Genomic DNA, 26,102 nt, shown 5'->3' with positions numbered 1-26,102 from the left:
TACGCTGTGTTTATTTTGGGACAGGGTCAGCTGAGGTATATGATATGAACTATACTCAGGCCCACCCAGAACTTAATGAGAGGCCATTATGACACAAATCTGGTGGTTTTCCCCTTCCCCTTGGGGTAAGACAGAGAGTGAGAGAGACAGCGAGAAGAAGAGAAAAATACCTCTGCTTGTTACCTTTCAAAACTTAAATATAGACAGGAATGTGACACTTATTCCTTTAAAAAAACAAAACAACAACTATTGAGCTCATTACTGTCTGAGAACCCAGTATTATTTTACTAGGCCATGTATATGAACTAAAAAAACTCACTAACTAAATGTTGTTTATATGGACTTGGGACACTGCAAATTAATTGCCCATCCTGGGACCAATAAAGTTGTGTGAATCCAAACCTAACTTGTACACTAAATTGTTGTTTATGTCTACTCTTCTTTCCTTCAGAATCAGGAATTTAAGTCTTTTTTTTTCTCCTGTAAATGCTCAAATGACAGCTCACTGACAGTGTTTGGTTGTCTCTGCCCTTTTCTGAACTGAATAAAATGAAATCTGCAGCGACACTTCCTCCTAGAGAAAGTCACAGGAGTTTTGTGTCTGGTGTTGCTCAGTGAGCGTTCACATCAGAGCCATTAATCACGACCACATTAATCAGGAAAGGGTTTGTGCTGTTGCCGTTTGATTTAATTTAATCAATGTTCATTTGAAATTCAGATGGGAAGATAAAGAAAAGTAATAGATAATTTATGACAAGTAATTCAAGAACTATTATTGATAACTGAAATTCAGTTTCTAACTAGTCATGAGCTCTTTGTACCTGCATGCGTTTCAATAATAATACCAGGGCTGTACGAAATAGTTTGAAGCTTCAAAGCTCCGTTCATAACATTGACATTAAAATTCTAAATCAGCAGTCGAACATTTAAATACTGTGCAGCTTCTTTTACTTTTGCATGTGTCCTCATTCTGTTGAAACTCTGTATTTCTGCAGGGCTGCAGATAAAGATGAGGTTACACTCATGCTTGTTTGTATTATAAAATTAGCAGAATTAGATTCCAGTGGTGACCCGTGCTGGATTGCTTCCGACTTGTGAGATCAAAGCATTTCCAATAAATCCAAAATATTGTTAAGTCCAAATTTATTTAAAAAATAGAGATATAATTATTTGTAAAATTCACATCATGTTTTGTATCTCACAAAACATTCAGCTTCTATCCATACTTCTGTAATTTCACCTTTAAAAAACAACATTTTCACTGCAGTTAAAAAACTGTTCTCCTGCTTGCTTTTAAAAGGGAAGTATGAAAAATAAAAGAAATTCAGTACAGCCCTTTATCTTAAAAGAGTATGTATGATGTCTTGAACTTTCCTACTCAAGCTGAAAACTCAACAAAAGCTAAATTAGAAACTATTCTACTTTGTTCAAAAATGTCTTTAGTATTTTTTTTGTTAATGTGAAGCAAACATTTGCGTTCTCATATTTCTGGAATAAAGACAAACAGTGGCGCAAGCTTTATCTGATCATCTATACCTGATCTCTGAGAAATGGATAGAGTGGTATAGAAAACTTCAAATGTTAACATAGACTATATAGATTTATCCCCCCAACCCATCTCCCTTGTGTCCAGCTTATATGCCACTTCTTCCCATGCTATTTCTGGAATTGCCTTTAACACGAACACACATACACACACTCACCCTATGTGCTCTCCTCTCTGTTCTCTAGAGCCCCATGCTGGCTTTAAGATTGCTTTCAATATGTTTGATGCGGACGGCAACCAGATGGTTGACAAGAGGGAGTTCTTGGTGGTGAGTGTCTGAGAGAAAATCCATGTAATGACTGAATTCATATGTTATTAACATCATGTTTAGCTCCCATCATAAAAGGACAAGGTCAGGATATTAAAAAATATGAAGATCAATGTGAAATGTTAAATATGTGAAACAGGGATGTAGAATTCATGTTTGTGTGTACCTTAATCCTTCACTGCCTTAAGCTGCTTTTTGTCACATTTAAAGCTGACTTATAGTTTACTTATTTTAAAGACAGCATATAAAACATCTGAGTAGCCTAACTGTATTACCATTTCTGTAGATTAAAAATCTGTAAGGGCTACATGTGTCTCACTTTCCCTGTGGATTAAGACCAACAGATTTTAAATAGAAAACGCTGCTTCGGGCAGGAAGTGATCAGAGTCCCTGTGGAGGCTGTTGGGAAAGAGATGATATATCAGTGGGTGTGGGTGGTAATGGTTGAAGATCCTGTGGGACCGTGCAGGTGTGGGACAGGGGAAAAAAAACATTCCCATATTAAGGGTTTGGCGATAGGTTCCGATTTTTTAGCTGTCTTGAATTCAGACAAATATGTAGTCAAATTAAGATAATATTATTTTAAGTAAATGAGCAATGGCACCTTTGTCAACACAAGTCTTAAAATATTCCTGAAGATATTCCTCTGTAGTTGATCCTACGGTGCTTGGTTTAGTGATGTAGGTAACCATTTTCATTATTAATTAAAATTGATGATTAAAATTTTAGATATAAAATTGTTTAATGTTAAAACTATAAAACAGCTGATGTTTTCCTGGACCAGTAAATTGAAAGCAAAATACAAAGCAATCAGCGCTTACTCTCTAAATAAGGAAGACCTATGAATACTAATTCAGCTGCAGTTTTCTGCCCATTGTGTTTGAGCATTGATTTACCCTTTAATCTATGTGACCAGTAGTCCCTTCTAAAGCCAAACTAGAAAACCAAAACTCTCTTGATCATGCTGTCAAAAGGCCAGTGCTTGAATCCCATCATTGACGAGCATTAAAGAGTGTGAACTCAATGAATGTTTGTACATTTAAACATTTAAGCTTCAAACGGAGCTTTGAATCTGGCTTTGAGTTGTTAGTGAGGTTCTCATTCTTTCTCTCATTACAGCTTCAGGAGATTTTCCGGAAGAAAAATGAAAAGAAAGGGAGGAGAGGCGATGCTGAAAAGTCGGCACAGTTGGTAAGAAAGTTGGTAACGTAGGTGCAGGGTACGTTTGTGGAAGTACATTTGTAAAGATGTAAAATTCTTTCAGTAATTACCCTTAGCAAAGCAAACAGTGGAATGACGATCAATTGTAAGTCCTTAGGGACATGGACTTCAGTCAAGCTGCTATCATCAGTGGGGTGAACTGGAAAGACAAAGGAGGTTCATATAACAGTAAAAAGTAAACATTGTAAAGTATCTTCCCTCTTAAAATGGCATTTTAATACATCCATGAGTGTAGAATGACACAACACGTCCTAGTTACTAAAGGTGCAAAATGAATGTTGTGTCATATGGATGCATTAAAAATGATACATCATCACCCAAGCTAATTGTCATCTGTATTTAAGCAAGTTAGTCAGACCCTCCATGTGACCATGTTAAAAGTGCATGCGGCCTTATAGAAACAGTTTTTGACGATTTGGTATCACTGTGTACTGTTAAATTGGATACACTCACACAGAATTTGTCCTTTTCAACATTTGTGTATTTTTTCTTTTGGAACAACACAGTTTGCTTTACTGCACTGAATTTTGCTTTTTAGGTTTTTATCTGCAGGCTTGATGGATAATTGTAAAATGTAGGTTTAAACTTAAAAATCTATAAAGACTGCATGCAGACTTAGAACCAAATGATGAATCAGTCAGAATGGATAAATATTAGATTTTTACAGGAATGTCAATGCTGGCATATAGCATATGTTTGAAGTATCACAACATTCAAGTAAAGATTCGTAAAGGTAATTTACAAACAGTGATGCCATTACAGAGAGTTTTTTTTTTACATGGGCTGCTCTGGCATTAGAAATCTTTGTCACGATTCTTTAAAAAAAGAAATTTACGGGAGCCTTATCAAGGGTGTTGCTTTGTGTTATGTGTTAATATAAAATATGAATATGGGCAGATATCATATCATTTTTTGGGAATTAGAATGTTATTAATTAATCGGGTGTCTGGCTAATCTGTCCCAGTTAATCTTGCAGTTCACAGGAAGTGCTATCAGTAACATTTAATTTTAGTTAAAGAAAACAATAAGTAATGCATTTCTTGGAAGCGCAGTGCACAGTGTTGTAATGCAAAGTGCGTGTTCTTCTAAAATACAATCACAGATGTGTTGAAAACGACACATCCCTCTGCAGAGCGTATCCGCAGCCTCTCTGCATGTACTAACATGTCTTTTACCTTCTCTCCTCTCTGACTGCATGCTCTGTCCTCCTCTTTTTCTTCCTCGTGTCTCTCTCTCTGTGTGTCAGAGTATGCAGCTCTATGGATATCAGGTTGCCCCCATGAACAGCGTATGTATCCAAAACTGTAACCCCTTAGTCTTCTTTCTGCTCTTCTGTAGATGGTTAAAGAAATGGATGTGAGGATTAACAGAGAGCCAGCTGTTTCTGTCAGCTAGATTACACATTACAAGGTGTAATTTGAAAAAGAAGGCAGTGTGTGAATTGTATTAAGATAATAATAAAACCACAGTGGGGACTTTTAAATGATTAATCAGTTATGGTGGACAGATATTTTACAAACAATATTGCAGAATATCTATAACCCCCTCTGAACTCGGTGGTCTACTGATTACAGATCAGTTTCATTATTGTTTTAGATTTTTTCTATCCGTTTTTGCATTTAAATGTTTCACTGGACAGAACATTTTGATCTTAGATTGCATTTCTCAATATTGGTAAATATGATTAAAGGAATAGTTCAACATTTTTCAATTACACTTATTTGCTTTTTTGCCAAGAGTTAGGTCAGAAGATCAGTACCTCCCTTATATCTGTCCATTGAATATAAGGCCATAACCAGCAGTCTGGTAGATTAGCATAAAGACCAGACCAGACGCAGTTTGTACATACTCCTGTGAAAAATAATACACCACAATTTGTATGAAACCAAAGTAATCATGAGCCAGTAATTTGGATGTACTCCATGTGATGGGAAGGGCTGAAGACATGTGAACAGTGTGCTGATTAGCGTTAATGAAGGAATTAGTATAAAGAGCAAAAGTCTGCATAAGGAGAACAGGGTGGGGTGGTGGATAGGGTTGGGCGAAAAAATTGATTCAGCATAGTATTAGTATTTTATGTGGCAATATTGTATTGATACAGTGATGCCAAGTAAATAGAAATTATTAATATTGCAAATACATATTGGTAGCGTACTAGATTAATTAAAATATAAAGATGTATAATAGTGAATAAAATAAAACTCTGAAAACTCTGCAACTGAAGCCACTACACCTAAACTTATTCTGATTTGTTACTTCATACAGAGCAAGGCTAGCTGTTTCCCAACTGCTTCCAGTCTTTATGCTAAGCTAATCAGCACCTGGTTCTAGCTTCATATTTACTGTATAGAAACAAGAATGGTATCAGTTTTTCATTTAAATTTTAGCAAGGAGGCATTCAGAGTGTTTCTGAAAATGTTGCACTGTTCCTTAAATTTAACTTCAACCTTTTAAATATCACAATTTACACAAGAATTATAATGCTGCCTCTGTCAGAGTTTAGTTATATGGTACAGAAATTGAATACAGCCAATGGATAGAGGGGGGTATTTGAAAAGACATTATTAGGAATATGGAATGGGACATGTTACAGGTTATAAGTTTCATTCATTGACAGATTCTACAAATAATGAATCTCATAATCCAACGCTTCTTTTATAACCTGCTGGGACTCTGGGTGAAACAGTAAGATTCCCCCTGTTTTGTTTGGACTCTGTGTCTTATGTTACAGTCGCTGTGGTAGGTTTTTCTGCACTTAAATGTCAATTATGTTGGGATACTTAGAGCACTCTGTTTTATGCCACCGTCACACACTTTTGTGTCCTGACCAGGTCTTTAAAAAAGCCTTAACCCTGACCCAGTCCACCTGATCCTCTGTTGTCAGCAAAATGTACACAGTAGACTTCTTGAAAGGATGAATGGATGGGAAGAATAAGCAGGATAGAGAGAGAGATACTTCCTTCAAGACAGAGTGTCCATCTGTCAGGTCAGCTGGGTGATTGATCGAGGGATGATGGCAGAAGCTGGGATGAATGGAGAGTGGGGTGGCAGCAGAGGAGTAATAGATTTAAGGGGTCAGGCGAGATGAACTCTTACAAAAAGAGAGTGATGTGATTTGGAATGACTTGAGACACTCTAAAGCTCTAAACACAATCAGACACTGTCCGTTTTCGACTGTTTCAGGACACGTGCTGTTTGTTTGGCAGTGTGTGTTCCCGTTGGGGTTTTTGTTAACACACAGAGAGAAGAGGAGATTTTTTTCTGAGGGAAGTCTAGGCGACAGACAGAAAGTTCCTGATATGGGAGCACATTCACACTCAAATAAAGCAAACAGGTAACATTTGTCTGCTGAGTGGTATGACACAAAATTTAACATTTTCATTCAAGAGAACGATTTTTTTATACCTGTCTTGTTAAATTTCTGTTAAAGTGCCAATCTCGAAGATTTCATTCCTAGTTCATTTGGCGAGATATGTGGTTACTGGTTGTGACAAAAAATGTGGTTTAGTACGACAACACAGAGCTGATACAGAAGTCAGGCACTTACGTCAGGCCTTTTTCCATCATTCTGTGAGCAACTGTGATGTTATTTTACACACAGCATAATTCTGCACACAGCAGCGCACAGTGAAAGGAGTTAGTTACCTTGCTAAGATGGAGGTGTGCAGCCTGTCGCCTGCTGCTCCTCATTTAACGGCTCACCGTGGCTACTCCTTCTTGTATCATTATTGTTTGTTTTAATATTTCAAACTGATCCGCTGTCAAAAAATGCCAAAAATAACCATTGTCTTGTTCTGTGAACGCGCATTTGATGAATACTACTAATACTAGCTAACCTCACTGACAAACGCATTGCATGTCCAGTGACTATTTCACAATCAAAGTCAAGAGTCATGATTTAACATTTCAATTATTTTAATGTGAAGCTACAGCAGTAGGAAATGTTCAGTTTGCATTAGCAGTTACTTAATTTAGCTTTCTTTATTTTTGCGTACGTCACCATCGACATTGGACTACTTCGACCAGTGAACCAAGGGCTTAATCACCACCCTGTCACCTTGTTCGGTGATAGAAAGTGACATCACAGACAGTCTTTTGAATGAAAATCTTCGAGATTATTACTGTAAAGAAAACCTCCATTGCAGATTTACTTATTAATCACATTTAAGGAAAAATCAACATGATAATCGTAGAATTTAACACTGGAATACCCAATAGCCTTGTGTTGTACAGAGAAAAAAACTTTAAGGTCCTTATTTGCACCTAATTTACATAATATAATATACAGTAGCAACCACTGCCCATCCTGAGTGGTAATGAATATTTACTAATGGTGATGAAGTACAGTGCAGCTAAACTGTCAGCACGATGTGTACTGAGCAGTAACTGTAGGCTTCCAGCCACCACTCTCTATTCAAACTATGAGCGTTCTTTCTTTCTTTCTCACTCACACACACACACACACACACACACACACAGACACTCCTTGTCCTGTCAGTGCTGTGATGGATAGCTGCATTGTCACTGTGAAGTTAAGAGCGGTGCAGGGTCATGTTAAAATGGCCGCTGCTGCGTTCTCCCTGGAGAGATAGACAAGGTGGGTGGTCATGAGCTCAGCACTGTGGTTGTCTTTTGTAAAAACAGAATACACTCTAACAGACGCAGCTCTTCTTTTGGGGGGGGGGGGTCGTTTGGAACAGAGAGATGCAAGGCTGATTTCACATACTTTGTTTTTGGGTGGAAGAATGGTGTATTTGCTTCAGATATCAATAAGATATGCAACATTTTTATTTTTTTCCTACAAATTTTGCTTGTGTTCGTTGTTTATTCAGCACAAAGGCAAAGAATAGTAGCTTCTTTAGTGATTTAGATATAAAAGTCTTAGCCGTTTTTTTGTAAACCAGGTGTTTGTCTAAATCTGTCCCTTCCTCTCCTGTTTTGTTTGACAATAAGATTTTATGCATAGTTTTTATTACAGTGGATGGGTTGAATTTACAATTAAATTAGATATAAAAAATGGATATTAGTTTTATATCAGTGACAGAACATGAATTGCAAACATTTAAATAAATGTATCTACTTGTATTATCATTTTTTCCTAATAAGCATTAGATAGATAGATAGATAGATAGATAGATAGATAGATAAGCAGTGGCAAATGGCAAATGACAGATAACTTAAAACACGGTTAAACTGGTGAAAATGCAGGAGGCTGTGATGACTGAAAGCTGGTAACTAAGTAAATACCTGATATGAATAACATATGATGTATATATCTCAAATGTCGTGATTTTAAAAAAAAAAAAACTTCCGAAAATCAACTTCACATATTTGTTTGCATATACTGAGATCTGAATATTGGTAGCTGAAGTAAACTTCCTGAAGTGGTTGAGTTGTAGGTGAACTGACCCTGGTCCTGCTTGGCCACTCCTACAGGTGCTAAAAAAAGACAGTCAGGAGTTTGTGGCGCGGAGTTACTGGGACGTTCTGAGGCGAAGCGCCAGTCAAGTCCTCTTTTCTGACCTGGCGGAGGTACACAGACCCATCTGTCCTCTGTCCCTTCATCCCTTCATTCTTCATCCTTCACTCCTCCTCTTTAGTTCCCTGTAGTTCAATCTGATCCTCTGACCAGTCCCATAGAACTAAAATAATGTAGCTGCATCACGCCAGAATAACACCAGAAATGTTTACCTTCAAAATAAAAGCTTGGAAGGCCTTGACATCTGGTGCAAACATGCCTAATTACTCAACTGATTCTTGTTATTATATGTTATTAATTATTAATTATATATATGTTATTAATTCTTCTCATGGCTAAAACAGAAGAAAGGACCAAAAATATGTGCTACAATTGGCTTGTTGTATAAAGTTGTGATCAAACCCGATGCTTTTATTCTGGTTTTGCATGATACTGATCATTTACAAAGATTTACTCTGCATTTCTCTTTCTTCCTTTCTTTCCCAATTATTATTTTATATATAATTTTTAGTTTACTTCACTGTTTTACAAATCTGGGTAGGGTATAGAAACCACTGTTATTCCTCTATTCCCTTTCCCCTCATAAAATCATTTCTGTTTGGAGGAGCTCTGAACTCCTCACGCTAAACCCAATATGTTCATCAAACTGGTCTGTTTTAAAACTGAGAGGAAGTTGTGGGAAAATATTTCTTTCTTGGGATAACTCAAGGCTTCTCCAAATGTTTGAAATGTCTTCCCCATTTCATTGTCACCCTTTCCTGATGAACAAATATGAAGAACTTCTTCATATTTGTTCTTGTAGATTACTAAATATTTGTATTTGTTGTACTGGTGTGACAGCATCGATCCAGTAATGGTAGTTGATAGATATAATAATGTTCGTATTCTGATAACTTGTTCTGTTTCTCACCTGCCTTCTGTCATTTGGTCTCTTCGTTATGCTTTTGTATGTGTATCTGTGCCTTGTAATCTGTGCTGTGTTGTGGCTAGTGTTGTAGCTTTGGTGTCAAATCATTCTCAGTTTACACCACAACATGTTTAATGACACTGGTATAATAACTGAATAAGAAGGCCGACTGCAGAGCACATACAAAAACCCTGGTCATTACGTAGAATGTATAAGTAATTTGAGTACAGCGGTCTTTTGCTGTTATTTACTATGTACTACATCTCTGCTACCTGTGGCTAGCAGGATACTGATACTCTCTAACAATCCCCAAAAGCTTCTCCTTCCGAGACTAGACATCTCCAATGCTATATATCAAACATTTTGGACAGAATTAATAGTAATACAATACTAAGAGTCTACAACTGTGCTAATGGCTCTGTGATGCTATAAATAGGAGTAGCAGTAGGCCTAGGCTACTTTGAGCTAATTTTAATGTTAGCATGCTAACACGCTAACAATGATAATGCTAACATGTTTATGTTAAGTGGGTAAAATGTTGAACATATCTTGCATGTCAGAACATTCGCTAATTAGCACTAAACACAGTGTTTACAGCTGTGGCCAATGCAAATGTCATTAGTTTTTTAGTTATATAGTTATAAATCAGTTTTGGACAAATTGAATTTTGATCAGAATAGGTAGAAATATATAAAGTAAGGGGATCATTAATGTTATTACAGTTCATTTTGTGGATTATGGATGTCGTTAGGCGTTATCAGATTTGGTAGGATTCATCCTCTAGGAACCATTGATATCTGGATGAAACATTTTTTAATCACAATTCATCTGATAGTTGTTGAGATATTTCAGTCTGGACCAAAGTGGTGGACCAACAAACCAACAGTCCGAAATTGCCGTCTCTAAATCTGTGGCCCTATAGTCAGTATTGGGAAGGTTACTTTTAACATATAATAGGTTACAGATGACTAGTTATCCTGTTAAAAATGTAATAACTTACACAACTATTTTTGTTACTTCATCAAAGTAATGTAACTTATTATATTTGATGACTTTTTGATTACTTTTCAAGCAGGTGTTTTAAACAGGGCAATTAAGTGCACTAAATTAGTTTCAACAGCTTTTCTGACCTGTGTTGTTCAAAAATATACCAAAAGCAGGCAAACAGATGTAAAGAAAAGTAAAGAATGTTTTATTCAACATAAAAAAACTTTTTACTGATAATATTTTTCTCATATGTAACCCCTTTGTAATCACCAAGATTTTGATTAGTACTGTAATTTATTACATATTTTCTCCTGTAACTGTAACTCATTACAGTTACGTGTAATTTAATTACTTTCAACTAGTTACATGTAAATAGTTATTCCCCAACCGCTCATAGCATGGCTAAAAATCTATGGAAAACAGATAAATTGGACTAAAATCAAACATATTTTGCTCAGGTAAAAATGCTTTCTATCTGCAGAATCTCACATTATGGTAGTTTTTGCATTGGCTGGTTCGTGCTTAGCTCAAATTGTCTTCCCGATATGTCTGACACAAGGTGAAGCTGCTGGTAATGATTAATAACAGCTAACAGTGCTAGCGAGCTAAGTGACTAATGACAGGCTGTGTGCTGTGGTGGCAGCGGAAGCTGAGGTGGAGATAATGACAGTGGAGGGTAATGGGACTGACCTTGTATTTACACCGAGCAGCCTTTCATCTGCCGGGATGTCAGACGGACAGAACAGACAAATCAGACAGGGGGGAGGATGAAGGGGGAGGAAAATAAAAGGAAGACAAACAAGGACATTAAAAGTGTTGGTGAATAAAACATAAAAAATAACCAAAATAATGAGAAATGGGAACACATTTTTTTTAAAAAAGGATAAATTAAAAAGAAATAAAATGTTTGAATTGTTACAAATCTCGAAGAACAACAGATCAGATAATTAGAAAACCTGTGGGTGGAAAAAAAAAGCAGAGGAGATAAAATCAGAGAGACAACAAACAGGTGAGAGAGGCCCAAAGGAGATGACACAGGTCAGCAGAGAGAACAATTGTGGAGGAACAAAGTGGGTGGGGGGAGAAGATGTTCGGGAAACACATCTAGGCGAAAAGAAAGAAGCAGGTTGTATTTAGAGAAAGATGTGTTTACTCAACAGATTAGTCACCATTATACCTCTTTGCTTTTGTCTGGAGAAGGAGGGACTGACTGACAGGCTGAGAAGAGGGGAGGGAAGGAAACAGCGAATCACCTCTGTTTGTCAGGTGAAGGAGGTACTGACGGGTAGCATGAGGAGAAAGGAAATCAGAGCAGCGGCAGGATAAGAGGGAAATAAGTGATAAGAGAGAGAAGAAAAAGGAAGATAGTGAAGGTGGGGGGGGTGCAGGGAGAAAGAAGAACAAGTTGGGGGTTCACTGTTTTTTTTTATCCTGGAAGGTGTGACTGACTGACAGGCTGACTGACTTGACTAAAGAACGACAATGAGCTCTTCCTCCAAGGTATTACTCACAGATAGGGAGGGCGAGGAAGACTGTTTAGTGTTTACATCAGTAATTACTGTTTTTACCTTCAGCTTCATGATCAAAGTCTCTCTGAGCTCTCTCTCTCTCACACACACACACACACACACACACACACACACACACAGACAAATAGACACGTGGATACACCAGGTGTTGGCTCGTGCCGTGTGGGCGTGGTAACTATGACGTCTTCACTGAGATGATGAGCTCACACCGGTGCTGCCACACTTCCAGGAATGATAAGCTTGTTATGATCAGTTTGGCATTACGTCTTCTCCGACATTAGACTGATACTGTGAGTTCTTAAAGGGGTTCAAATTGACATCAGTATTTCTTACACTGGTATTAAGGGAGACCCAAAAAAATTCTATGCAGTGACGAAAACCTTTTCTTCAAATTTCCATCTTGAACATACAGTGTAAAGGGGGGGGTAGTGAAAAAGCTCAGACAAACTGAGTGAACACTACCTGCCCAGCTACAAACAGCAGACCTAGCAACTCAACAGTAAACATAGTGGAGCATTTAGCCACTAAAGAAGCAGATATTTCCCATAGGAGTTGCGGGAGAACAAAAACACAGCTCAAAGGAGTTTAATTAGTGGTGTTCAGAAACAACTACTCCAAATGTAAGTTAACCATGATAACTTTTTAGGCGATAGTGTCAATCTTAAAGTTTGTTCTGCTGCCATGAAAGGACACAAAAAGAACAGTTAACAGAGTTTTAACAATCATTTTTGACATTTCTTTAGTAGTGATATAGGGAGATAGAACTGTTGGTCCATAGCACAAAATGGAGATGACCACCTTTGGCTCCATAATTGATCAAATTGATTTAACTGATTTCCCATAATGCATTCACGGTTAATTATTAACATTTAGACCTCCTGGGGACAACTGATTTGTCACCTCAACAGCATTAATTATGAATTCCTCAATCACATATATCCATATACAAAAGATGAACCAAACAATTGTCATTAGTCTTCTATCACTGGAAGAGCAAAACAAGCGGAGATTATGGAAAGAATAGGAGGGAAATGGCAAAAGAAGGGAAGAGGTGCAGAGACACACCACCTGGATGCTATCTAGTTGTATGAACAGCTCATGTGTCATAAAGACATCAGTATTGTGTCAGTTAAAAGATAAAAGAGCAAACATATTCTTGTCCTGTTTGTCCGTAATCATAAGTGAGACACAGAAAACAAGACACTGAAATGATAAGTCTGTAATTGTTTCAGTTTGGCTGTGTTTAGATGAAGGAAGGTACCCTTCATCTAATCAAAGACTCAAAGACCAGACCACAAGGTGAATCAGAAACAGACTAAATGTCGGGGAGACAAACTAGTGCTGTTGGTCTTAAAAGAGGATTTACTTTTAATGTTGGTTTCCCAGAAGACATTTTTATTCAGTGAGTTACCAATCTGTAGCCATTACAGAGGGATCTACTTCAAGGCATTTTGTGTAGAATTTGATTAATAAGAATATTACTAGGGTTTATCTGTGTCCATAAGTACCCAAAACTGAGCTCCATAATGTGATTTGGCTAACTGCTTTGAATGACTATAATATTGGCTTTTGCCAGTGAAGCTTTTAGTTTACTAACCCAGTGTTTGCTAACCTTCAACAAGTGAGGAAAGAAGAACATCAAAACATTTTGCTGCCCATAACATTGTTTTTTATTTTTCAGTCATTTATCTTTCTTGACAGTTTTATCTCTTCGGTTCTCTGAAAAGTCAAAGTTATTTTTAAGGGTTACAAGACAAAAAGGGGGAACCACTGATCTGTCCCAGGTGGCCACCATGGCTATTAGATATCGATATTTGCTTGAATTATGTTGTGAAAAATTATTTTTCAAGACATCTAATGCCTGATAAAGACCATGAAGCTCAAAACGTTCTCTTGGTGGAAAATCAATTAAATATTTATGGGAGCAAAGTCTAGTGTGCAGACTTTTGCATCTCTTGCATGATTCTTGTCCAGCTCCTGTGTGTTTATCGTCTGGATGTATGTAGAACCTAATGCCTACATCAATTTGACGTAGAATACTGATGACGAATGCAAAGGTATTTTTTTGGTTTCAAGTTGTGTTATAGAGTAAAATCCAATGTGGACCTTAGTCCTAAGGTATGGAGAACAAAACTCAAAGTCTGCTCAGTGTCATAATATTAACGTCCACACAACATGAAATTCTAACCTGGTTAGACATAAAAAATATCATCAACCCAATTTTCATTTTGACTAAAATTAAGTTTGAAATTTCTTTAGAATGTAACATGAACACTAAACAGTATTAACTTGGTTCTCAAGTGATCTCACCGAGATCAAAATGATCAGTTTTCTCTCCATCATTACCCGCTGCACCTCAGCTACAGTCATTTACTCATTTTTGATCGAATGAATACTTATTTTATGTCACAACAAACAACACAACGACGTCTTTAAAAGATGTGACTCTGTGTCGTTTGCCTTTTGTAAACATTTGCCATCTTGTTTGACATTTTCTTCTTGTCCTACGTGGGATTTTAGGATTTTACTCTTGAGGTAGAACCACGAATGGCATCCTGGTAGTGATGATGATAATTATGTTATGATGATGATGATGGGAATGGCATTAATGCTCTCCCTCTTTAGTAGGACATGAGATTCCACAGGATCTTATGTGTGCACATAAACCTCAGCATGGCTGTGGATTGGACGGGGGGGTTGGCTGGGTGGGGCATGGCAGGGAGAGAGAGACACAGATGGGCGTTTGACATCCTCTCTTTCTGCACTGATGCTGGCTGAGTCTTTTCTGGAGCTGCTCCAAAGCACAGTCACCTTTTTCTGGGATGAAATGTTAGGGAGCATAAACACTGGTACACAGTGAAATACAAACTTCAGGCACCGTTTTATTAAAAGCTCATAAAATGCACTTGTCACCTTGTTTTTATTAGAGATTTAGAAAATGTTAGGCAGCGGATTATAGCACAGGAAAACACAACAAGCATCCCAAAGCCTGTTGAATGGATTGCAAAGGATAATTTAGAAAAGACACACTTGAAAACAGAGAAGGAAAGTCAGAATGGTTTAATATTGAACAATATTTAAACAGAGTGAAAAAAAAGAAATAAACATGGAAAGTTGCCAGTAGGACACTGTGATTCTCGCACATTGTCGGAAAAAGGTGGAATCGACTCACACTCTCTGCATATGGGCTTCTGTGGGTTTCCTTCTGTGCTGCTGTTGTTTGTGATTTAAGGATTTGTTTGGGTGTCTCAGTGTGGCATTTGCAGAGAAGTGCATGGGATGTGGCGGCTTTAATGTCTCTGTGTCTGTTTGGCAGCTTAGTGTTATGTCTTTGTCTGTCTCGTCCTTCGTTGTTCTTCCACATGTCTCATATGTCTTTCTCTCACCTCTCTCCGTCAACTTTTTTTTCTCTTTCTTCCTACTAAGGTCTTTCTGACCCACATCCCCCTCCCTCCTTGCCCTGGCTTAATGATTATTTGCATGATTCTGTTTTTCATGTGTCACTGTGCCTTTGTGTGTTCTGCTTTGAGCACTTCCTGTGTCTTCACCTGGCCAGTTGTGGTTTGTGTTTCATACTGCTGCAGCAACACTTATTGTCAGTCTAGGCAGCATGGAGGAAAATAGCTCCATACCTCTCATTTTATTTTCTCTCTTTGCTTTCAAAAAGCAGTGATAAGGATGATCTTGACTGTTAGAATTAAAATTGATGGAAACCTTTACATCCATTTTACCTGTTCTGCACATTCTCTATCATACTGAAAGCTTTTAAAGCAAGATGTTTCCACCATGTATGATTGTGCCATCATGGTGGCATTGTCGTAAATCTGTCTGTTATGTATTAAATTGATACGTATCCCATATAAGAGGTTAAACTTAAAGGCATACTGGTAGTTTGGATTTTTTAAATGAGGTTGTACGGGGTATTTATCCATAGTCAGTGTGTCACATACAGCAGTTATCAGTCGGCACGCCCCCAGTTTGGAGAAGCAGGCTGGACTCTGACATTGAAGCTAAGCAATGTAATGTTTTTGAGGGGTCAGAAACAAAATGTATTTAGCCACTTAAAAATGTCCCGCCTAAAATAAAATATTATCAGTTTAAATGTATGCTGTACTGAGAGATTTTTTAAAACTTAAAGTTTTCCATCAGACAGCCTCAGTTCCCCATATATGCTCTTGTCAAAGCCTTCAGGCTCCACTGACAAAAAAACTGCAATTATAGCTTGCTGAACACAGGAGTTGCTGGTCTACCGCTGCTTCGATCACTTAGTTTGTGTGTGTTATTGTGTGACTTTGGTAAATCCACACTAAACCTTTAAATGCCAAAGTCACACAATGACAAAAACAAACTAACTGATTGAGGCAGTGGTTGACCAGCAACTCCTGTGTTCAGATATGTTAAATGACTGTTTTTTCTGAATGGAGTCTGGCTTTGAAGAGAGTGATATTACTGCTTAATTCTCCCTTTGTAAATCACTGTCTCACATTAAGGTAAAGTGGTAAAAAAAAAAAAAGTCAATATAGTGTACACTAAAACTGATATTGAATTTATAGGTGTGACTTTTTTAGGGGAGATACGTTTTGTTGCTGACATCCACATCAGTAGATTGCTTAGGTTCCATGTCGGACTCCAGTCTGCTTTTGTATGTTACATACTGTCTATGGATAAGTACCCCATACAACCCCACTTCAGAAAATCTGAACTTTCCCTTTAAACACCATTGCTGCCTAGACTGGTATGTTTGATGTCATGGTGGCTGCTGACTGTCAGAGCTGATCTGTTTGTTTGACAGTTTGTTGTCGCTCATCTGGCGCTCGTTCTGCACACGTGCAGCAGAAACCTGCTTCCTGCTGGCCTGGCACCACAGTTGCCATGTTGGATTGATGATGGACTCGTCCTGCTGCCCTCTGCTTCTCCTCCAATCACAAAGCTTTCTGATTATCGATTAGTCACTCATTGATCCTCTCTTTTGCTCTTTTCCTCTCTGATGATTCATAGCGAGCAGATGAGAGTATCACGATTGACACCACCCTGTTGGTCCATTTTTTCGGGAAGAAAGGGAAGGCCGAGCTTACATTTGATGACTTTTACAGGTACTAATAAATATATAGATGGCAGCATTACATTTGTGCTCATGTTGTAAACAATTTTTACCAAATCGCAATATAGTAACATGCCTCTTTTGGTAAAGCTTCTCCTTTCCCTTCCTTGGTTTTTTTTAGGTTTATGGATAACCTTCAAACAGAGGTGTTGGAAATTGAGTTTCTGACTTATTCTAAAGGGATGACCACCATCAGTGAGGAAGACTTTGCCAAAATCCTGCTTCGCTTCACCAACGTGGAGAACATCAGTGCCTACCTGGACAATGTGCGCCAGTGTATACCTGATGAGAAGGTACGGTATCTAATATGTGAGAAGTTCTTTATTGAGACAGGAACACAGACAAATTGACAGAAAATAATATTTTCAGCTGTTTTGATGAGGTCACGTTCACATTTTTCGTGGATGTGTCAGTACAATATAATGTAACGTCTTTGTGTTTCTGCTTGTTTAGATAATGTTGGATAATATTTTAAATGTATAGATATCTATCCTTATCTGACAACTGAAAACCATTACATGAGAATAGTGACAGAAGTTGCAGTTCTGTGGTAGAGCGATGAGCCCCATTCACACGGGATTACGAGGGGACCTGATGTGATGCAGCACATTTGCATGTGATAAGCAATGTCTTTATTTAACTGACATACCCCCCAGATGTTGTGCACACAGTCATTTTCTTTTCACTCTTTTTTTAATATATATGTATATGGGTTTAAGAAAATCGAACTGTATTTGTGTGACTCCTGAAAATGTGCCACAGTGTTACGTTTCATCATCATCTTTTCAGATTACTATTTTACACTCAAAATTATGTCAGAACTTTCATTTACAATTGCCAGCAGGACCTCTGGGAAAGAGGAAGGAAAGAGACACTGATTCATATTATTAAACCTTTGAGTTTGGCAAAATGTGGTAGAAAATTTTCAATAGAATTTGTTCTGAACAAATTACGGGCATGGCAGAATCGCATGATCGGGATTAGAATCACAGATGACCTTTGCAATGATTCCAAATTACACGAGGTCCCCAGGTAATAATAGTTCCTGTGGATGGGGCTATGGTCTGTATAGATTTTATGTAAGATTTAATAGATGACTGCTTCTACTGTAGCTGTAAAGCTTTCCAGGTGAACATGACAATGTATGCTGTAGTTTTAAAGATAGTGATATTAACAATGATGACCATCCACTGTGTTTCCCCATTCATCTTACTAGGCACCTGTACTGCCTAATGGGAATTAAAGGCTCCCATAAACATGTCAAAGTGATAAGCAGTTCAAACTTAAAAGGGTCCTCTTTGTTGTATGCACCTCAGGTTAATCATCATTTTTTTCTCACAACACAAGATACCTTTTCTAACCTTTTATCTGTTTAATTTCTTCTTCCTGCTGTGTCGGTGCTCCCGCCTTCCAGCCATCTAGAGCGTCCGTAATTTCCCACCACTGTCTCTCCCCGAGGCTGTTGTGGCTCTCCACACTTCAGCGCTCCACTGTCTCACTTGACCACACACACAGACACACACACACAGACACACACACACACACACACACACACACACACACACACACACACACACACACACACGACAGCACTTTTAGCTAGCATGTTATCTACCTATCTATCTATCTATCTATCTATCTATCGATCGGTCTGTCTCTCTGTCTGTCTCTCTGTCTGTCTCTCTGTCTGTTGGTCCGCATGTAAATACGGTATGCAACCCAACTTTTTTTCTGTCCCTCCTTTCTTTCCTTTTCATGCGGTGGAAGAAGCAGGTTTGTCTCTGCTTCGTTTGATACACAGCCTGTGCAGTTACAATTTGTCAATCTATCCTGCTGTTTACTTCTTTGTTTACTTCCTCCATATGAGGGATTACACGGCTGCCTTATATCTATTTATCTGTGTATGCAGACTGCATTTCCTTATTTGTTTGAATTTCTAGATTATCTAGCGGTCTAGCCGTTATGAGTTTGATCTTGATTCACAGCAAAGAGCATGGGGTGGTTACGGCTACTTGTTGAATGGCTTCAGCATTATTAATGTATGCAGCTACTTTGGAGTTAAGAAACCCTGCAAGAAGGTTTGTAATTGTCCATATCATGCACACACAATCCTGTCATTAATGACTTTTGTCATTAATAGGACTATTTCATCGAATCTCTCAGTTATTTTCAGTTATTTACTGATAATATGAGTAAGATGGAGGTTTTTTTTATTTCATTTTGGTTTGTTAAATTTCCAGAAAAAGAGTAAATTTGCCTCATTGGATGCTGGATGCACGTCTCTCAGGGTCCTTTTGAATCGCAGCCTGTGCTGAAAAACTCATTTCTCTCATTTTCAAGCTTCTCTTTCTCCAGAAAACGACATTTTTATCAATATTTTATCAACACTTCTTCCTAAAGTCATTTTCTTGGTTGGTTCACGTGTTTTTTTCTGGTATTTCAGGGAATCACCTTTGACGAGTTCAGGTCGTTCTTCCAGTTTCTCAACAACCTTGAGGACTTTGCCATCGCCATGCAGATGTACAATTTTGCATCTCGCTCCATTGGACAAGGTAGGTAGAGAGCAATGGCAGCTCTGACAACAGGCACCGAGGGTCTCTGTTTACACACACAGATGAAATGCTGTTCCCTCTGGCTTAGAGTTCAACAAGTAGTTGAAGTTTTCAGAATTGCTTTTAACTCTCTCTTCCACCAGATGAGTTTGCAAGAGCGGTGTACGTGGCCACTGGGCTAAAACTGACACGTCACCTCGTTCACACCATCTTCAAGATCTTTGACGTTGATCATGATGACCAGCTCTCTCATAAGGAGTTCATCGGAATAATGAAGGACCGGCTGCACAGGGGAGCCAGGGTGAGGAACTTTTGTGTGAGGAAAACTGAAAGATTGAGAGAAAGAGCTCTTAGGCTTTAAACTGTTCAACCTTTAAATTATAGATAAGTAGTCCAAGTAATATTCAAAAAGAAAAAGACTAAAAGGAGACAAAATCACAGCCAGTCACAACAAGAAGGACAGGATTGTATTGATCCCATCACAGAAATTCACCTCCATCCACATGAAGGTCAGAGGTCAAGGTCAGCTGCAGAAGTCATACATGGAGATGAGTGAGATTTACTGTATGAACTTACAGTAAAGGTGAAACATACAGGAATTACCGAAAAAACAGTTCATCTTCCATATTAAGGTAATATATAAAAAGGATATAAAGTTATTCTAAGAGAAGAATGAAGATTATCCAATAAAATCACCTCCCACGTAACTTGAAACTCATAGTTAAAGGTTTTTATGAAGTATGAACAAAAAACATACTTTCAGGCCAGGTTTGCAAAAGTTAATACTTTTTCCACATCCAATTAGCGCTACAATTACACCAGATACTTTAGTATTGTATTTTATTCTGAGAATTGTTTGGAATAGAACAGCTGAACACTGAAACACAGGAGCTGTTCATTTATGTTAAAAAAAAGCATCTTTACCCTAAAAAAGTCCAAGCTTCCTTTACCTCTGCTGAACTGTCTAGTCATAGGTTTGCACATATATGTCGACAGTAGCGAATAATGTAAACGGGGAAAACCACCAGCATGAGTGCAGCAATTTTGTAGTGTCTTTTGCAAAAGGTGTTCCCAGTGATGAATATCCTGTATAATGAGTAGACCACCTGCTGTTTAAGAGGCTGTTTCCATTCATTGTAAGGGGTTTTAAAACAACAACCGCTATTGTCGCCCCTCTGCCACTGCAAATGTTCTCAAGTAATTACAGAATTACAGGAAATGAATAATGTGGCCAAAATGGACTTAGAAATATCACAAGTAACATCTCTACTGGCATCTGCAGAGACTACAGTGAACTGAATAAAATATTAGAGTACGAGCATTCATTACAGGCTGATAAAAGGCCCTAAGCAGATTTAATGGAAACGGGGATGTAAAGACTTCTAAATATTGACATGGTTGTGCTTTTTTTCAGGGCTTTAAGTTTGGGCCTGTAGGGTGACAGCTTTTAACAACAGCTGGTAACAACATCAGTGAATTACTTGAAGTGATGAAAAACTCCAACTGAACTGGAAATCACCTCCAGGGATGTCATAGTGTTGTTCACGAGGAGGGATACTGCCCTCTGGTGGTGTGTTGTGAAACTTTACTGCAGTTCAGAGCTTTTAGCATAGAACACATGCATGAGATGCCAGGCTGTTGCAAGCTTACACTTTGGCTGATATGCTGCAAACATCACTAACATTTCACAACAGTGACATGTAAGTTATTTTTATGACCTGGATGCTGTCTTGGCCTCACAGTCTTGGCTCATTAACAAGTGTTCTCTCTTTCTCTCTTCGCTTTGCCTGCATCCTCATTCTCTTTTTCTGTCACTCTCGTCTGTGCTGCCATCACCCCAACCTGTGCTGTAACCCTCCACTCTCTCTTTTGTCTTCCCTGACTCCTCTCCCTGTTTTCCCTTCTTCCTTCTTCCATCTTTTTCTCTGCCATGACGTCTATTCACTGACCTCTCAGGGCTATAAATCTGTGGAGCGTGCCACATCTTTTAAATCCTGTCTGAAGAGGGAGCTTGCAAGCAGATAAGTACCACCACCAACAGACAGTTCCATTAAGTTCATGTTTATTATTTTAATTTACTTTTTATCGTTCACATCAAGAGCTGTATAGCTGTCTAGCTGGAATTTGACTTTTACCAATAACAGTATGTCTTCTGACATCTCTCACTTTCATGTTATACTTTAGTCTTGACTCAGATGCAATGCATCAGCGGCATGGGTACATTTGAGTTAAGTCAGGTCGTAACAACTTCATGATAGTAAAATGCCCTGCTATCTTCTGAATATTTAAAAAGAATGGTTGCTAGCTGAGGTCCTGTCCTTAAGAAATGCATACCATTTCTAGATTTATTCATCACATTTTCCAGTCACGGTTACATTTACTTGTACTTCCTGTAAACTTTGCAAGATCACTACATTGCACAGTCTGTCAGTAGTTGTACAGAGTTGCAACATCAGGTTCCTCATTGTTTTAATTTTGGACAACCCAGAGTGTGTGGACAGCTCAACTGCTCATTTCAACACTTTAATCCAAAAACAGAGATATAGTAACACACAGTTAACAGGTCTGACTTCTGATCCCCAGCATGACTATGCCTCCATTTGCTCCGTGTTTACCAGGTGAAGGGCCGACACCATACCTCCTTCTCTGGCTGTGTTCGCTCTGAGGCCAGAAGACAGGTGCACCAGCTCTGGAGGAGCTACAAGGAGAAGCCATAGAGGAGGAGAGAGAAGGAAAAAAGATGAAGGAAGAGGTCTGATGATGGAATAAATCAAAATGGTCTCAGTGACCTGAGTAAACAATATTGTGTTCTCGAGCACAGATCTCGAATGGACCTCCAAAGCTGATAATAACTACAAGCATGCCTGCACACAGCTGACTGATGCTCCGTATGATCATAATGAGCACCATCACTCCTGTTTTGGTTCTGTTTTTTCTAGTCATCTTGACATGATGACAAGTATTATTTACAGTGTATTAAAAAAACAGAAGAATTAGATACAGAATTAGATTAGAAAATATCTTCAGTCTCCAAGCATGCCACCCTTAAAACAGTCAACTGCAATTAATGATTATTTATAGTTTGAGTAAATATATAATTGCTTTTAATTACATTTTTAAAAAGGGTTAATTAGCTAAATTATTCTGAGCAGCCCAGTAATGTCAGGTTTTCATTTATAACAATATTCTATAGATATATTTAAGCAAGTCACAGCATTTTTGAAGCTCTACCAACCATATGTTTTTACTTAATAATGTTTTCAATTATTTATCAGAGCTATAAAATATGCCTTTTTTTAAGTTGGAATACCCAGTTAAACTACTACACTACAAACTGTAACAGCTGGAAGAGCACAAGAGTCATTAAATAACTGTAAACTATTTGATAATATAATCCTTATACAATAAATAGCTGTAATATAGAATAATATGTTAACCTACAGTGAAACACTGAAACTGTAGAATTAAATGAAGGTGTGCTTTTATTTCGCTGCATAATTCATTGTAGTGTCTTTACTTAAATTTTGTTTGATTTCATTTAGCCATCATAGTTGTTTCTTTTTATTGCACTGAGAGAGTATATAAACACTATCACTAAAGTTAGGATGCTATATAATCCTGATATTACAAAAGCACTGGGGATGGCTTTGACCTGGATGTGATGGCATAAAACATAAAAGGAAGGAAAGAGATTATTTTGTAATATTGTCATTGTAATTTCAAAACTTGACATGACTGAATCCTTAATGTCTTTACCCGATTTGTGTCTTAGTTGCATGTATGGCAATATATATGTTTAGACACAGATATCTACATAGGTGCCTTCTTTCCATTTCCTTTCTCATCTGAAAAATATTACATAGCAAACCAGACTTTTCTCCGCAAGTAATTCATCACTGTGTAGCTTTAAAAGTAACAGATCTGCAAAACGTGTGGGTTGATTACATTAGATGCACTATCTCTGATTAATCGCCTTTTTTTAATATGATGTAACATATTATGAAACATTAAGTATAATTTTTTGAGTGTATTGGTGTGAAATATGGAGTATATTTTGACTATATTGAAATATATTGACTATATTGAAAGACGTCTAGATGTGTGAGGAATGGTGGGTCGTAGTTCTCATATTGTAAGTTATTCTGAAATTGTTTGCAATAATTCATGTATTTGTCACGTCGGTATATCTGGTCAATTATTTTTGCATGCGTGAATAAACTATTTTAAAAGAACAGGCGAGAGCCGTGGTATTCACTGAGCATGCGCAACGAAAGGGCGTTACACAACCCGTTTTTAAGCGACGAGCACGGACATGTCTGGTTAACTTTACACCTGGATTTTGGTGATTTGAGTTCATTAGCAAATGAAAAGTGGGTGTTACAGTCCCGAAGCTGCTAACTACATCAGTAAGTTGTGTTACAATATCGTTACTAATGAGGCATTGAGAGAAAGGTGTTGAACACCTGAGCTTGAAAGTGCTAACGTTAACTAACGTTACTGGTTAGTATTATGCTGGCTACGGACATTATCGGGTCTGTTTTCTCTTTTTCGCAGTGACCTTATTTCTATTTATTTCTGACAATGTGTGTTTGCCCAGTTTATCTGTAATTTATAGAACTTTTGAAGCGAAGAAATTAAAATAATGTAATTTGGCGTCGTCATAAAACTCCAGACAGACAGACGTAACTTGAACCAACGTCAACGTCAAAACTAATTAGTTTTTCCAGAAAGTTCAACCGTGTTTTCGTGGATGTATGGTTGTTATCTGTTGTTAAACGTAAAAAAAAAGTACTCTTACGACATAATATTTATCTGTTTATACTATATTTTCTAATGTTTTTAACAGTTCTCGTCGATCAAATTGTTAGCTAATGAAATGCTGACCCCGTGTGTCGCAGGGAAACAACTGTAGGTTAAACGGCAAAACTGAAGACGGGCATCATGTTACCGTGAATATGAATGTCGATTTTGCATACATTTCCACAGGATGTAGCTATTAGCTGGTGTAAACTACTTATTTTGCCTGCCTGTCAGTTGTCAACGTTTTAACTTTTTAAGGTGACGTATCTGGAAACCCTTAAAATGCGGCGGATCTGGTGTTAGGGTTGCAAACGGAACTGTATTTCCTTGTTATTGAATTCTGTCAGGAATTCTATAAACGACGCACCACTCCGCATGCATCTGTTGTAAACTGTTCAAACTCAAATTTAACAATCTTAAATACTCGAAACGTAGTCTCTTTTGATATGTTGTGAATTCTCCAACCAATTCGGTCATTTTTGAAGGCGTACAGTTCGTTAAAAACAACAAATATGGAAAACGCGTCTGTTGCTCACTTCGCAAAGCATTGTGGGTGTTTGGGAGTTGAACGTAAACTTTTAATCAGCACCTTTAGTTGCAGTTTACATGATAATCTTATTGGCGTGGTTTACTGACACTTTGTATACTGCTCGATCGATGAGAGTTTTGGGCTTATGTGAGAGGAACCACGAGTGAGAATGATCTTCCTGCGAATGGCATCCTGTTTCCACACTGTGATACACTAAGACTATACTTTCAGGGATCATTTCTATAGTTACTGACTTGTGAAATGTGTTTCTAAAGTGTTTGGTCTCGCTAACCACGATGATGAGTCGTGATATTCTCTTCTGAGCGTGAAGCGGATAGAGAGTAATGATTCAGTTCATATGCTCTCTGTCATTGATGACCGTTCTTTGCTTCTTTGTGGAGCACAGAGGAAGAGAATATGATCAGAGTGGTAGCAAATATGTGTGAAAAATACTAATTTAAATAGAAATGGTAGTTACTTGTCAATAGCTGCATATCTGCCACTACTTTGTAGCGGTTTGTATGTATAATAGAAGTATTATTGGTAACAGAAAAGGTAGAGTCACCAGATATTTAGGGAGTCACAGCAGCCTGTCAAGACTGGAGTCTGAACACCACAGCCGCTCACTGATATCCATTATTAAAGTCTCATCTATGTGCAGTTAAAGTTGTAGAGGCCTGTGTTATGATTACATCTTAAATACTTCTGTTCCAAAGACCTACATTTAATGTCAGTGCTATTATGCAGTATGTCATAGGAAAATAATAAAGTAACGTCCAATAAGTCTTAATAGTAGGGGTTGACAGATATTGGTTTTTCAGGGCAGATAGTGATTATAAGTAGTTAATGAGACCGATAACCGATATTTGGAACTGATATGAATATATCTGTGACTCACTTTGCAAAGCATTGTGGGTGTTATGGAGCTGAATGTAAATTTAAAACCAGCACCTTTAGTTGCAATTTACATTATAATCTTATTGGCGTGGTTTACTGACACTTTGTTTACTGCCCAATCAATGAGAGTTTTGGGTTTATGTGAGAAGAACCATGAGTGAGAATGATCTTCCTGCGAATGGCATCCTGTTTCCACACTGTGATACACTAAGACTATACTTTCAGGGATCATTTCTATAGTTACTGACTTGAGAAATGTGTTTCTAAAGTGTTTGGTCTCGCTAAC

At 37.8% G+C, this 26,102-nt stretch overlaps 1 protein-coding gene, 1 non-coding gene and 1 pseudogene across 5 annotated transcripts in view; all 3 read left to right on the top strand.

Annotated features, from left to right (window-relative positions):
• Window positions 1-22,646, top strand: part of micu3a (mitochondrial calcium uptake family, member 3a) — a 36,440-nt gene extending 13,794 nt beyond the window's left edge. Inside the window, exons 6-15 of one of the 4 annotated variants that reach the window (XM_042485824.1) lie at window positions 1,732-1,814; window positions 2,934-3,005; window positions 4,282-4,323; window positions 8,472-8,567; window positions 16,936-17,030; window positions 17,160-17,331; window positions 19,482-19,590; window positions 19,734-19,891; window positions 21,547-21,611; window positions 22,206-22,277. In XM_042485824.1, coding sequence (XP_042341758.1) covers window positions 1,732-1,814; window positions 2,934-3,005; window positions 4,282-4,323; window positions 8,472-8,567; window positions 16,936-17,030; window positions 17,160-17,331; window positions 19,482-19,590; window positions 19,734-19,891; window positions 21,547-21,611; window positions 22,206-22,212 — 899 coding nt within the window. In that variant the 3' untranslated portion in view covers window positions 22,213-22,277. Of the gene's footprint in view, window positions 1-1,731; window positions 1,815-2,933; window positions 3,006-4,281; window positions 4,324-8,471; window positions 8,568-16,935; window positions 17,031-17,159; window positions 17,332-19,481; window positions 19,591-19,733; window positions 19,892-21,546; window positions 21,612-22,205 lie in introns of all 4 variants that reach the window. The other 3 variants (XM_042485823.1, XM_042485825.1, XM_042485827.1) reach the window with 3 other exon arrangements.
• A 2,488-nt stretch (window positions 22,647-25,134) lies between these two features.
• LOC121942710 lies at window positions 25,135-25,350 on the top strand. Its single transcript, XR_006105825.1, has one exon. It is a non-coding gene; the product is annotated as a small nucleolar RNA U3 (small nucleolar RNA).
• Window positions 25,351-26,025: 675 nt separating this feature from the next.
• Window positions 26,026-26,101, top strand: LOC121942711 (annotated as a pseudogene).
• The last annotated feature ends 1 nt before the right edge of the window (window position 26,102 follows it).

The sequence above is a fragment of the Plectropomus leopardus genome, chromosome 4, assembly GCF_008729295.1.
Source record: "Plectropomus leopardus isolate mb chromosome 4, YSFRI_Pleo_2.0, whole genome shotgun sequence".
Lineage (NCBI taxonomy): Eukaryota > Metazoa > Chordata > Actinopteri > Perciformes > Serranidae > Plectropomus > Plectropomus leopardus.
This window is presented reverse-complemented; position numbering and strand designations above follow the sequence as displayed.